At 41.0% G+C, this 14231-nt stretch overlaps 1 protein-coding gene across 2 annotated transcripts in view; it reads right to left on the reverse strand.

Moving 5' to 3' along the window:
- Positions 1-338: 338 nt before the first annotated feature.
- mmp15b (matrix metallopeptidase 15b) overlaps positions 339-14231 on the reverse strand; it is a 49354-nt gene continuing 35461 nt past the window's right edge. The window contains exons 8-11 of one of the 2 annotated variants that reach the window (XR_012598073.1): positions 10722-10872; positions 9124-9242; positions 5388-6021; positions 339-5098 (exon numbers count right to left, since the gene is read on the reverse strand). Coding sequence is in view for 1 of the 2 variants with exons in the window: in XM_074665810.1 (XP_074521911.1) it covers positions 5510-6021; positions 9124-9242; positions 10722-10872 (782 nt within the window). In the remaining variant the exon portion in view is untranslated. Of the gene's footprint in view, positions 6022-9123; positions 9243-10721; positions 10873-14231 lie in introns of both variants that reach the window. The other variant, XM_074665810.1, reaches the window with a different exon arrangement.

Consider the following 14231-nt stretch of genomic DNA (forward strand, 5'->3'; position numbering starts at 1 on the left):
CGCTCCCATTTAAATGAATGGAGATTTATCATCACCATGGAAACTACTGGAGCAAAGACATGTGTGATGTCACAAGGAAACTGCAGGCTGTTTTCAAATTCACCGACTACATACTGTGTATGAAAGTAGTGTGTAGTAGGCACTGCGAACTGCCTACTACACTTGAATGTAGTGTGTACTATGACTGTTCTGTTAGGTTTATTTTGTAGTGAAGCGGAAATAGGATTTTTTTTTAATACTAATTTTGATTGTACAAAACAAACCATGAGTGGCTGACATGTTGACATTTTAGTTATTCATCTGCAAAAATATTGCCAGAAGCAGCATTTTATATGAAACAGTCAGTTGTGGAGAATACTGATTATTTCAAAGAGGAATTACTTATTTTGTGACGCCGTATGATGGCCTATTAGGGTCACTTAAAAGAAAAAAACACATCAAGGATAAACATCTCACAAACACTTTTCAGTATAAAGAATGAGGTGAAGCGGGAAAATTTAGGGTGGTGGAAATATAGAGGTAAAATACAGAATGTAACAGTAAAATGTCATACTATACTTGGCAGTGGTTTACACTATTAATGCTGCAGTCTGGCCGTTACAAACTGTTAATGGAAAAACAACAACAGACCTTTGCAGAATCAGAATCGCCTTTATTCGCCAAGTATTTTCAAGAATACAAGGTATTGGACTCTGGTTTAAACTGCACTCTCTCAGTACAATTGCTATGAATAGAAAGACTCTAAGAGAAACACTAAATATTACAAAAAGTTGAAAAAAATAGAGCTTAAGTATTAGAGAAAAAAAATAATTAGTACAATATTAGATAAAGAACTTTGTACAGAGTACAATAAAAATAAATACACAATTTACGTTGAAAAAGTTATTACTAGTTATTACACGCTATTGCGTGTTGAAACCACAAAGATAACAAGTAGAGACTCTTATATTTGTATATTTTGCTGCTCTGATTGTTAAAGCTTCGCTCTCAGTCATTTTCAATTCAGGTGCTTTGCCTGCAACAGTAGGCGAAGAAGACTGGTATGATGCATACTGTGAATTGTTTCCCAAATCAGTTTGTCATCTGGGTATTTTTTTGCATACTGCAACTTTGCTTTTGTTTGCATACTGTATACTACATGCTACATTTTGGAAAAATCAGTACGCACTGCTAGTATAGAAGGTGAATTCGAAAACAGCCACAGTGTTCTCCTGCTTGTTAACATGAAAAAAAAACTATGATTGAAAGGGACATTCCTTTTCCCTTGTGATATCATTATCTCTTCAAGCAAAAGTTATATAGGTCTCAGCATCTCAACATTCAGTCATTTGCACCTTGTCGTGGTAAGGGAGCTTGAATACCTCAGTGAACCTTAAGAGCTATGCCAGCTGGAGGAAACTCCAAGCAGGTTTTAATATGTAATAACCTGTAAAAAGGTCTGCTATTGTTTTTCCATTAACGGTTTGTACCGGACTGCAGCATTAATAGTGTAAACCACTGCCAAGTATAGTAGGACATTTTACTGTTACATTTTGTATTTCACCTCTATATTTCTACCACCTTAAATTTTCCGGCTTCACCTCATCCTTACTACAGAATTGTGTGTGAGATGTTTATCCTTGATGTGTTTTTTGCTTTTAAGTGACCCTAATAGGCAGTTGTACACCGTCACGAAAATGATAAGTAATTCCTCTTCGAAATAATAAGTATTCTCCACCACTGACTGTTTCATATAAAATGCTGCTTCTGGCAATACTTTTGCAGATTAATAACTAAAATGTCAACATGTCAGCTACTCATAGTTTGTTTAGTACAATCAAAATTAAGTTTGAAAAATAAATCATACAAAGAAAAATAAAATAAAAAAAAATCCTATTTCCGCTTCACTACAAAATAAACCTAACAGAACAGTCATAGTACACACTACACTCAAGTGTAGTAGGCAGTTCGCAGTGCCTACTACACACTACTTTCATACACAGTATGTAGTCGGTGAATTTGAAAACAGCCTGCGTTTTCCTTGTGTCATCACACATGTGTCTTTGCTCCAGTGGTTTCCATGGTGATGATAAATCTCCATTCATTTAAATGGGAGCGAAATAAAGGAATCTATTCATTTCCAATGGTCTGAAACTGCAAAAGAATTTAATAAAGCTAAAAAATATTGTGATATAGACCTGAAAAGTCATTTCTGCATAGTCCTTTATAATGGGAAATGATAAATCAACAAGGGTTGTTTACACATAAACATCTACATTATTGACTTCAGATGTTGTTTCTGTGAACTTTAACTGTATATTATTCAATTCATCATAAGCAGAGCTTCCACTTTAACCCTAGAGAGACTCTGTAACAACACAGAAAAAATATGACCCAAAAATGGCAAAAACTCCCCCAAAATACCCTAAAAAACACCAAAAGTGGCAGCCATCTTGAATTTGAAGGTTCAAATAAGGTCAAATCATTATCCAACCCTGAAATATGTATTTCTCAACAAAAATAAGGTCTGAAAACATGTATTATTCATCATTGTAGGTCGAGCTTTTAAAAAGATCATTTCCATGACAGCCATTTTGGATTTTGGCCTCTTAAAAAATTTTGCCCACCATTTTAAAAAATACACCCCGGCTAAATTTGTTTTTTAGCCCTCCTAGATGACAAATCCATTGAGAAACGGACCTTCGCTAACCGCGGTCACGTTTCGCTCCAAAATGACCCAACTATAACCGGAGCAGCTCAGAAAGTTGATTTGTCAAATTGTGCAGTGAAATTCACAGATGTTTGTTCTGGTGAGTCAGATCTGTAAAATGGAAAGCTCTTTAGCCGCTCCGCAACTTCCTGAAACATTAACACCAAGCTTTCCTCAGCCACACCGGCTTCATGTCTGTGTGCTGGCAGAATATGTGAGCGGACACAACTTTAAATTGAACATCGTCAGCTCCAGCTGGAGCATCATCGGTCAACAGAGACCGAGTTTGAAACTGAGATAACTAAGAGCTGCCAGGAACAGTGAGAGTTAAAAAAGTCCAACTCTGAGGCACATGTTTCGAAAAAAGCTTTGAAGAGACACTAAAACTGTTCAAACTGGCCTTTTTCCTTTGAAGCTGATAGAACGGGTGAGTCAGTTGGACATTTGTCTTTGGTTCACGCCGCTTGTCTCATCCCTGATCTCTGAAGATGAAAAAGTGAGCAGGGGAATGTTTTGGTTTTGGGGGTTCAAGGTTTAGTTTGGGGGTTGCGGGGTTAACAGCATTTGCTTGCACCTGCTGGTTCTTAATGAAGGGGATTAGTCTGAGTTCACATGAGCCCACCCCAGTGCTTACAGCTCCTCCATATTTACCACAGACAGGCCGCAGCTCCACGGGGACCATGTCCCTTCAGAAACCAGCAGCAGTGAAACTCAGCTCCAACCGGCTCGCCATGCTGTGCTGATGATGTCACGTCCTGTTGTTCTGATAAAGGCCAGGCTCTGCCGTGGCTCTCTCTGGTTTTATGTCACACAGATGCCCCGCCTGACCCTTTAATTCAAACAATGGTCCGTCTTCTCTTAGGGTCCAACAGACAGGCAGCTCTTAACGACTGAGAGTTAAAGGATAACCACCTCTTTAAACGCTGGCGACCCCTTTAGAAGAAGAGGTCTTTATGGGGTTTCCAAATAAGGGAAAGAAAGACTTTTTTCTCAAACATGCTGCAGCACAGGTCTGAATTTACTGTTTCTACAGCTAGCACAGCTCCCACTGAGAGCAAACATCCACCCTGTTCCTGCAGAAATTCTGCAGATGAAGAAGTTGAAACTTGAAGATATCATGCAGACAGTAACCTGAACAAGTTTAAAGGCGACTGTCAGGCAACGCAAGTGGGCTTTAAAAAAGTCACTGACATTTGTGTTCAGCAGACATCCTGGATGATGTCTGTGTATCACTTTGATGGCACCAGAACTTGCTTCAAGTTAAATTATGGTGCACATGTTAGCCTGGTGTTAAAAGTAGACTCTGCAGGATTTTCCTAAAAAACATGTCAACTTTTACAGCCTGCCTGTATGGTTGTATCAGCAGGTTTCTGGGTGGAAAGTAGACATGGTTACATCAGCCCATCACAGTGCGCCCAGTGGGCAAGTGACTTTATGTGTTGATTAGCGAGTGGATGAAGCTAATCAGAGCAGCTACAATAGAAGATGTTGCACGGGACAAGAAAAACGCAACCAAAGTAAAACTAAGCACCAAGCAAATAAAACTTGATCCTAAATGAGGGTGAAGCTTGGCTTGACTTTCACTTGCTTCCAGGCACTTGGAGAGCAGCACAGGATGAAGAGCAACGTGAGTTAGCTTTCTGCTAACCAGGTATGTGTCAAATACCAGTGATTAGCTTGTGCTAACACACCAAGAAAGGCGCACAGCTCTCAAGTCTCTCTCATGTTGAAACATGATGTTACAGGTGGTTGCTGGGCTAGTGAATGCATTAATGTGTGCAGACCCTACCTTTAAAGCCACTACTGCCACTGTTCCGTGTGGCTGTTTATGTCATGGAAACCAGAAGAGGTCAACAAAAACTCTTCAACAAAGTTTGTGAGCACATGACTAATACTGCAGATAGAGGGGGATGAGACAGAAACATCATCATGCAACATTTAACCTCAACATCCCACCTGGGGTATAAAAAAAAGGGTATTAATTCATATGAAGGTGGTTTTATCATTAGAAATTGGATGTAAGTGACCAACGAACTGAAGCTCAGCCCTCAGAATCTGCAGCCTGATCTCTTCCAGAGGAAGTCAGAGGGGGTGAATGCCTGGGCTTAAAATATCTCTTTAAGTAAACTACGGTGAAGTGTCAGACCATGTTACTCTAACCCGCCAACTCTAACTGCAGAGCAGAGCAGAGGGAGGAGAGGAAATGAAGGGAAGAAAGGAAGAATCATCACCCAACCCCACTTCAAAGCTCATCCCTCTACAGACCTGTCCATGCTAACCTCTCCATCACCTTCGTTTGTTCATCTAAAGCATGAGCAGCTGTTCAGGTGTCACTGGGGAAAGGCCCCACTGAGATTAGGGAGAGGAGGAAGGTGATGCAGGAACGGAGGAGAGCACAGAGCAGGCTTCCTGGTTTAGAAATCAGAAAAAAGTCACAAAAAGAAAAACAACAAGAAATAAAACAATGTGCAAACATCTCTCACATAAATAGATTACAGTCATCGCATTGTAGAGCACCATGGGAGACAGGAGGAGGTTAGGGTGTGTGTGTGTGTGTGTGTTTGGGTAAGACACAATTTATGCCTGCATTTGTTCTCGTGTGTGTGTGTGTGTGTGTGTGTGTGTGTGTGTGTGTGTGTGTGTGTGTGTGTGTGTGTGTGTGTGTGTGTGTGTTTCCGTACAGTATGGGATCTATTACCTACGAGCTGCAGGAGCTGCTGAGCAGAGAGACGTGAGACGGATGATCACAGGAGGACTTTGGGATTAGAGGACGCTCATGTTTAAGGTTCAGTTGAAGTTCAGTGACCCCCAAAGTTGGGGTCACACCCAGTCCTGTAGTGAGCGCTTGCAGTGCACCAGCAGTCGCGGCGCTCCTTTGCTCTGCAGCGTGTTGATGATGGCGTAGATAAGTCCCAGGATGCACAGCACCAGGACCAGCGGGATGGTCACCATCAGGATGTTCATGGTTCGTTCCTCGCTGTCATCCACCTTCAGCACCACGTCCACCTCGTTGGTGTCTTCCTCCCGCCCCTCCCTGTAGTCCTCGTCTTTGTCGTCCGACCCTTTGCCTGCGTCTTTATCCTTTCCACCGCCATCAGTCCCGTCCCGGTCTTTGCCTTTGTCACCGTCACCTCCAGCATTCGGGTTGAATGGAGGCGGGTTTACATCCGGGTATTTGCGCCCTGTGTCTGTGTCTGTGTCTCTATCTGGGTCCTGGTCTGCAGTGCAGCCCATAAAGTCTCTCAGGATGGACTTTGGGTATCCGGGTTCACTCTTCATGCGGTGGTTGTCAAACTTCCAGTATTTGGATCCCTTGTAGAAGTACGTGTACGCTACAGACAAGAAAACAGAGCAGAACATGTCAGAACAATAACTTAAGAGTTCACCTCAGCGAAACCTGAAATCTGAGTGTCTGTGTTTAAGATATTGGAATGGAATAATAACATCCTGAGCTGTTTCTATAGAATGACATAAAAATCTGCTTGTTCTGTTTCTTTTTGTTGTTGTTTTTTTTTTTGGGGGGGGGGGGGGGGGGGGGGCGGGGGGGATGTTAAGACATATTCTCATTAAAAGAAACTTGAGAAGTACATTTTTCTATGGTGGTGTATTAGAAAGAAAACCAGAAAGAAAAACAAAAAAAAACTGTTTTACAGGACAGTCATCTCGTAATTTAGGGATTTGGGCAATAGAAGCAGTGTTTAGCTCCATTCATTCAAACGAGTTAGGGTTCTTTAAACACTAACTAAAACTGTTGTCTGCATAAAAATGTCCGGTCAAACTGTGTTCAATTTCCAGAAACAATACTACACCATAGAGTCAGCCCCTGCAGAGTTCTGACCGTTACAGAACAACTGGTGTTAAGAGTAAAGAGTGACCATGCTAACTGCTAACTGCTCAGCTGAACGTTTAGTAGTTGACAGCTGAGGGTCACCAGTTAACAGGGTCACACTTTATACTGAAACAACGGCGACCGCTGGTTTCCTAAATCCAGTTTTTACTTTGTGTATTTAATGCAAAGGTTGGTTTAGGGTAGGGCTGAACAATTAATGGAATTTAAACGGACATCGCAATGTAAAGGAATGCAATTCTCAAATCGCAAAGGCAGCAATTTAAAAAACAAACAAAAAAAAAAATCAAAGTGCATTTACTTGAGTTTGTGTTTTGTTACTGATGAGAGATCAGTATGATTTCTATACTTTTAATATTCAAATTTATGTTCACAAAGTGTATCTTTTTCACTTTATAAAAAAGTGCATTCCACATGTTGACATATTTCAATGGCTGAGCCAGAGATTTGGTCTTCTTTACATTTCTGCACTGTATTCTATGTGAGATCTTTAGACAAGGGGATTCATATTTATTTTTTATTTTATTGTTCATAATAGGCCTGTTGTTCTGCAGTGCTTTGTTCCTTTCTCTGATTTTATTTAAGGTAATTAATGGTAATTTTATTACAGGTCTATAAGGCCTAAAGTTAAATCAATCAGTCAATATTCTCCCGTGACTGTAATGGTTAAATAAAGGTAAATGTCATTTGTAAACATGACATGTAGGCCTGGCAAACAGGAAAAAAATGTTTGTATGTTACTCTATCCTTTGTTGTGTTGGTTCTATAGTATTATAGAACAGTTTATTACTTGTGTTAAGTGAATAATGTAGAAGATAAACATAACCCCCCCCCCCAAAAAAAAAATAAAATAAAATAAAAAAAATTGCATGCTAAATCGCAATCGCAATATTGGTAAAAAGGAAAAAAAAATCACAATTAGATTATCTTCCAAAATCGTTCAGCTCTTGTTTAGGGCTGAAGTGCTATTTGATGGTTACACCCTCACATTACTTGACCAACCATAAAAGTTTCTCAGTATTTCTGTTTTTATGAGATAGCAAAAAAAAAATAAAAAATAAAAATAAAACAATTTCCTGTTTTAACAAGATAGTTAACTGGTGATTTTTTTAAGTGAATGTCACCATATTTTTCTGATCAAAAACATTTTTTTCATACTTTAAAAAAAGGTCAGATGTTATTTTTGTCTCTTAGTATCTTAATGTTTTTCTGGTTAGGGTTAGGCTGAGGTGAGTGTGACTCATATTAAGTCTGATGAAAAATAAAGTCACATTTCAGTTTTTGTGAGTTAGAACTGAACCCCCTTGGTAACTGTTTGTAGTTGTAACTCACTATAAGCACAGATTGTGCAGTGTGTGCAGCCTGTTTTTGTCTTCCTGCCGTCTCTTCTTCTTTCCATGATGTCACGCTCTGTTAGTATTTGAACCAAACGTGTCTGATTTTTCTCTAAGAGTTTCTGTGGGTGTTGCTCTCTCTGGACGTGATGTTCAGAGTTCTGACTCTTTTTCACATCACAACCAGAAATTTTAAACTTTGCAATGCTGTTGATGATGCTAACACTCATCCTCAGCTACTTGATTTTCTCTTCTTGTTCATTTTTCATGTTGATTATGATTATGCTTTTAACCTTTAACTGTCTGACTGTAACTGTATTTACTGAACAGAGTGATGGGGCATCAGATTTCTCTTATCTGTGATTCAGGGGACAGTCTTAGACACAGATTTTCAAACTTCAAACTTCAAACTTTTTAAATCAAAATATTTTCTCTGTGTGTTGAGGGATGATAAACTATACCATAAGAAAATAATCTGCAGGGATCACATTTACAAAACACCCATACACACACACACACTGCTCCTTTGTCCTGATGTTTGTGAAACCACACCCTGATTCTTTTGCTGCATTTCCACCAAGCAGTACGGGTCGGTTCAGTACGGTTTGGGACGGTTTGGGACAATTAAGTCTCATCCCCTTTGCGTTTCCACAGCAAACTGTGCCCTCTCATGGTGGGCGGCGTGTAAGCCGCATGCCGGAAGCCACAGCTGGTAAACAATAGCGCGACGCCGTAGCAGCCTACCAATCTATTAAATCCAACAAAGAAGGAAACGCGACACAGTAAACAAAGAGCACGGATGGAAGACATGCAGCATTTCGTCCTCTCTGTGATTTTCATGTAACTCTCTGTTACAAAGTGCAATCAAGCTTCGTTTCAGAGAAGTCTGTGAGCCGCCAGGAGAACTGCAGCCACTGTCGGGGTAAGTGACGATTCTTTTGATCAATCAACGGTCTGCAGTGTGTTGCTCCACCTCCCGAGAGCGGATCGTTTCAGTCTGGCACCCATATGAAAGGGTCCCAAAAAAGTGGGACGGCTCGTCTCGGTTTTTAGGGATCCGTCCCGGGATGAGTCTGTGGAAACGCCGCTAAAAGCGCACCGTACCGAGACGAACCGACCCGGGCTGCTTGGTGGAAACGCGGCCTTTGTTTCAGGCACATCTCCATCCCCCAGCTCCTCTCACACACATACACATACACACACACATGCACACACACACGCATGCAGAAAACACTCTTCATGTCTTAGCTCACCCCCATCATCGCTGAGGAAGGCCCCCTTGGGAGTGGAGGGCACTGAGGATCCCCACACGCTGATTGGTTTGGGGTAACCTCTGTCGGCCAGGCGGGACTGCTCGTTAAAGCGCCAGTACCTGCAGACAGAGACAGACATGATGCTGTTTGTTGGACGTGTTGGCGTGTGAGGAGCAGACTCCTTAGCAGACTCCATCACAGAACTCTTAAATCTGTTCAGCGTGTAAATGCAGGATTGATCCTGAGCGAGGCCGTCAGTGCTCTGTGCTCAGTGGGGGGACATAAGACTCAACTATTTGTGGTGTAATTACTGGTCTATGTGGATTTTCATACAGATGTCATCCTTGCATGCAAGCAGTGTGTTGTTTATTCGTTGTTGCTTGCAGTGATCACAGAGCAAACCCACGGCTGCACTGCAAAAACTAAAACCCTATCAAGTCTTTTTTGTCTGATTTTCAATAGAAAAGTCTTTTAAGACTCAATATGAGCCACATTTCCCTGACCAGTCCAGAAAAATGACTTGTTTTAAGTTGTTTAAAGACAAAAAGGTTAGGTAGTAGGTTTTCATCCAATCCCAGGGCTAGAGTGAAAAAGGAAAACCTCTCCCATCCATCCATCCTTCCATCCTTCCATCCATCCTTCCATCCATCCTTCCATCCATCCTTCCATCCATCCTTCCATCCTTCCATCCATCCTTCCATCCTTCCATCCATCCATCCTTCCATCCTTCCATCCATCCTTCCATCCTTCCATCCATCCATCCATCCATCCATCTTCTGCTGCTTATCCGGGGTCAGGTTGCAGGGGCAGCACTCCTGGTAAAATGACTCCCGCTCCCACCCTGCTCCCATTTTTTCCCCTTACTTTTAATTTTAAGGCAACCCATTCAATTTTGGATTTTCTTCGCATTCTTTTAAGTTTATTGTTGGCTTCTGGGAGTTATAGTTCTTTTTACTTGCGTTAGAGTGTAGCCTTATTGGAAATAAACCACAGAACGGCGGCACATGTCACATATTATATTTTATCTGCCTGATCAGTTCGGGCTCCCGTCTGCTCCCATCTATTTTAAATCCTGTACCACCCCAATCCCATGATTAAAAAGTAAAGTCAAGTAAAAGTAAAGTTGACTCCCGCAGCATTCCCCCAAAAAATGTCAGCCTCTAGTCTGAGTTACTTGTAATAAGTAAAAAAAATCTGCCAATGGAACAACAGAGAAGTTTCTTGTATTAAGACATTATTCCATAGATTTTTTTTTTACTTGCTACAAACTATTCAGACCTCATTTTTATCTATAAATAACTTGAAACACAACATTTTTATGGACTGGTCAGGTGACTGTGGCTCATATCAAGTGTAACAAGACAATTATTACTTAAAATAAGACAAAAACACTTGATAAGATTTCAGTTTTCTGCGGTGTGCTGCTTTGTCTGCTCTGTTTGATACTGATGGGACGTGCTGTGGGTACACAAAGGTCACATGCCATGTCTGTCTGATTGTGAGATTACACAGTCACATCCAAACCCTGTCTATCCGTCCATAATATGGGGGAGGGGGTTCTTGTCTTAGTGTATCAAACACACTGAAGGACACATTACCAGTCTCCTTGAAAGATGTAGGTGTATCCCGATGGCTCCCACCAAATGGCTGTGTCCACCCGGTCATAAGGAACGTCTTGACCAAAGTCGACCAGCTCCAGTGGGTACCCCTGCTCCAGGTTTGCCTCCCTGAACAGCCAGAACCTGTTCCCTGAGGAGAGCAGAGGAGCAGCAGAGAAGAGTAGGAATGTTTTATGAAGCTTTACGGTTCCACCCCCACCCTAAACTCTTTATGCAGAGCCTGCAGTGAATGTCATGTCCACTCGGTCACACCCACGTCCACATACACATTCAAAAACAGATGCACAAACTCATTCTGTTTAGGCACATGTTTTCCTGCTCTGGCAGTGAGCGTGTTCAATAATTGAAATTGAATGAGACATAAAAAGAGAGCAATCAGAGAAACCCAACCAGAATTTACACACCCTTATAAAATACGTGGAGGTAATAAAGATTTGTTGGCGAGCCCTCAGAGTGCAGAGAGCAGAGCGCAGAGCGCAGAGAGCAGAGAGCAGAGCGGGACACGGTGGGTTTGGGTTCAGCTGGTGATGATTCCTCAGGAGTGGCTTCATGTCAGCACACTGCTGGCCAGAGGGAGGGTTTATTGTTTTCACTGTGTCCGACGGGGGACTCCGTTCCTTCAGGCAACATTACATCTCTCATCTAGGCTCAGAGTGCTTTCCCCTCCCTCTTTCTCCCACCACACACCCACCCACCCACCCACCTCCGGCCCCTTGCTCCTCAATGAGACTAAAAGCCCTCCACTCAGCATCTGGAGAGAGCCAGTGGTGAGGCAATGCTTCCCAGGCTCTCTGTGAAGGCTGTGATGACTTTCTCTGACTGCAGTAGAGCGCTTTACTGATCCAGAGGCTGGATTCCTCCCTGCTGCGTCTTCAGGGATGAATATTGAGCTTTGTATTCCAGCCTGGCTTGTTAGGGATAAATACAGCTGTGAAACCCTCATTTGATTCAACAGCTGTGTAAGTAAAGAGCATTTTGTCATGTTACTGTACTGAGGATTGGATAGAGTCTCTGATGATGTCATACTTTTTCAGGAGGGCAGGCTGATACAGAGCCAAAATGATGGCTTTAATGTTTGCTATTAAAAAAAATTGGCAATGAAAAACATTGATCCTGAAACTGAAAAAAGAAAGACTAGCAGTGATAACATTTTGCTGAAGTTAAAAAATGCATGAATATACATAAACATACAGAAAACTATCAGCATGTGTCAATGATTAGACCTTGATTATAACGACCCTGTTTTTCCACATTATTTTTAACGGAAATAATGTTTCTTATATTCGTGTCAATTAGGCCTGTCACGATACTCAATAAATTAATTAACCGAACGATAAATAAAAACGTCCTCGGTAAGTTTGCCAGCCTCAATAAACTGACATGTGCATGCATGTTTGTTTTCCTCCTCTCTTTCGACCAAAGAGACTGAATGAGACGATGGCTCACTTAGTCTATCTTTCCTAACATCGGGATGCATAGGTTCTATAGCGGATTTAGCGGATTCATAGCAGAGTGAGCATCTATCCAAAATGCTATCTTTGGGGTACACACGGAGAGAGCTGAAGCGAGCGTATGGAGGGGTAAGGAGGAAACACACGCTAATATGAGTGATGGCACAAAAGCCGCCTGCCACAGTTCCAGTGTGGGAATATTTTGTTTTTTATCAGAATGAACAAAGTGTGAGCTCATGAACACCAACGAGTTGATATGTCGCATTTGTTTGAAAATAGTGGCGACGAAGAAGAAGAAGGGGAGGTGCAGCGGAGCCTTGTTCTTTGACAATCCGCTCTTACTGAGGCTTTTGGTCTGTAAAGTAAATTGAAATAAAAGCGCCAAATGGTGGGCGCTCAAAGACAGCTACATTGCCAAAGAAATGCAGCCCTTCAATACGGTTGAAAGCCAGAAATGTTAAGAAGGTTTGACAGACAGTACGGATTGACTGGGAAAAAGTACATGTTACAAACAATTCAGGAACTGTATAAACTCCCTTTTATTTAGGCTATAGTCTTTATTGTTGTTGTTGTTTTTTTGGAGTTTTGTTTTTTCTTTAGAGACAGGGTCTATGTTTCATTGTTTTTGATTAGTATTAATTATTTTCATTGACATGTATTTCTTCTCAAAGGGAGTCCATTTTATTTTCATTGTATTTTTTTCTCTTTCTTGTTTGTTAAATCTATTGTATTTTTTGTTTAATTTATCTTATTTAAAAGATCCTGACCTTTCAATTACAGTTAAATACTCTTAAGAAATTAAAGTTTCTTGCTTTTGATATGGTGTACTCCCTTTATTATCCCATTTATCATAATTACATCAATGAAAAAATGGAAAAAAAAAAAAATAATACTAATAGTGACAATAATATCGTTTATCAGCAATAATATTATGGAAAATTATCGTCTAGCAAAATTTGTTATCGTGACAGCCCTGGTGTCAATACGGTTTATTGCCTTTCCTGCCCTGGGTAACCCAGATGTTGTGATCTAAATTTTTCAACTTGAATTTCCAGGTCTAAATTTGACGAATTGAAGTTAAGCAATCCAAATCTTTTTTGTTGTGATATTCTAAAAATTGAATTTTTAAATCAGAATTTTTAATAGTTGATTTGAATTTAAGTGGGTGAATTCCGGACAAATAAATCCAGATACGTGGTTTTCATGGCAAAATAATTCAATGCAATGAATCTGGTGGTGTTTTTATTTCAGTATCTATCTTCCATAATACCACTTCCTGTTTTAATCATTGCCATCATAGATTGTTTTGTAATGCATGTTTTCATACAGCATTGTTATTGCACACACAGAATGGAAGCCACTTTTCCAATCATTTACTACTACTACACAAGCTGCAAATGTAAACATAGTAAGTAGGTAAGATCCAGAGGAAATCTGACGTTTTGGGGGAGGAAAAGTTAATCTTACAAGTGAAAAACTCCATCATTTTATACGACACAACATGTATGTATGAATTAGGGGTAATGCTGATATGGGGTTTGGACGTTCGGCTCGACCACATGTCTGTCGTAGAGGCAAAAAACTCCACCGACAATGACATTGCTTTCACGTCCTCCCCATGTGTCTTCATAGTCTGGTTGTATTCGGCTGTGTGTTCCAGCTTTAGGTGGTGGAACATGTTTGTGGTGTTGCCACCCTTCGAGGTAATAGTTCTGCACATTTTGCTGTTGATGTCTTTTGTTGCGTGTCTGATCTTTGGTCAGCCAAACCACCTCCACATCATTAAAGTAGTTCCTCTTAGAGGAAGAGTGAAGAGTGAAGAATCAATGAACGACAGGATAGCAGCTGTGAATGGTTATGAAATGTGATGGTAATTAAATACGTGTGAAGCTGCAGAGTTTGATTTGGGACAGCTCTACCCTTTAAGGGTTGAAGAGCTGTTCTGGAAAGAACAGAGTGTGCGTCACGTCAGTGTTCTTACACAACGACGTGATTTCAGACACAGCCCGTGTGTGTGTTCTGACCCACTAAAACAGGC

The sequence above is a fragment of the Halichoeres trimaculatus genome, unplaced genomic scaffold (genome assembly GCF_033239565.1).
Source record: "Halichoeres trimaculatus isolate MK-OKI-2021-1 unplaced genomic scaffold, fHalTri1.1 fHalTri1_scaffold_3, whole genome shotgun sequence".
NCBI classification, from domain to species: Eukaryota; Metazoa; Chordata; class Actinopteri; order Labriformes; family Labridae; genus Halichoeres; species Halichoeres trimaculatus.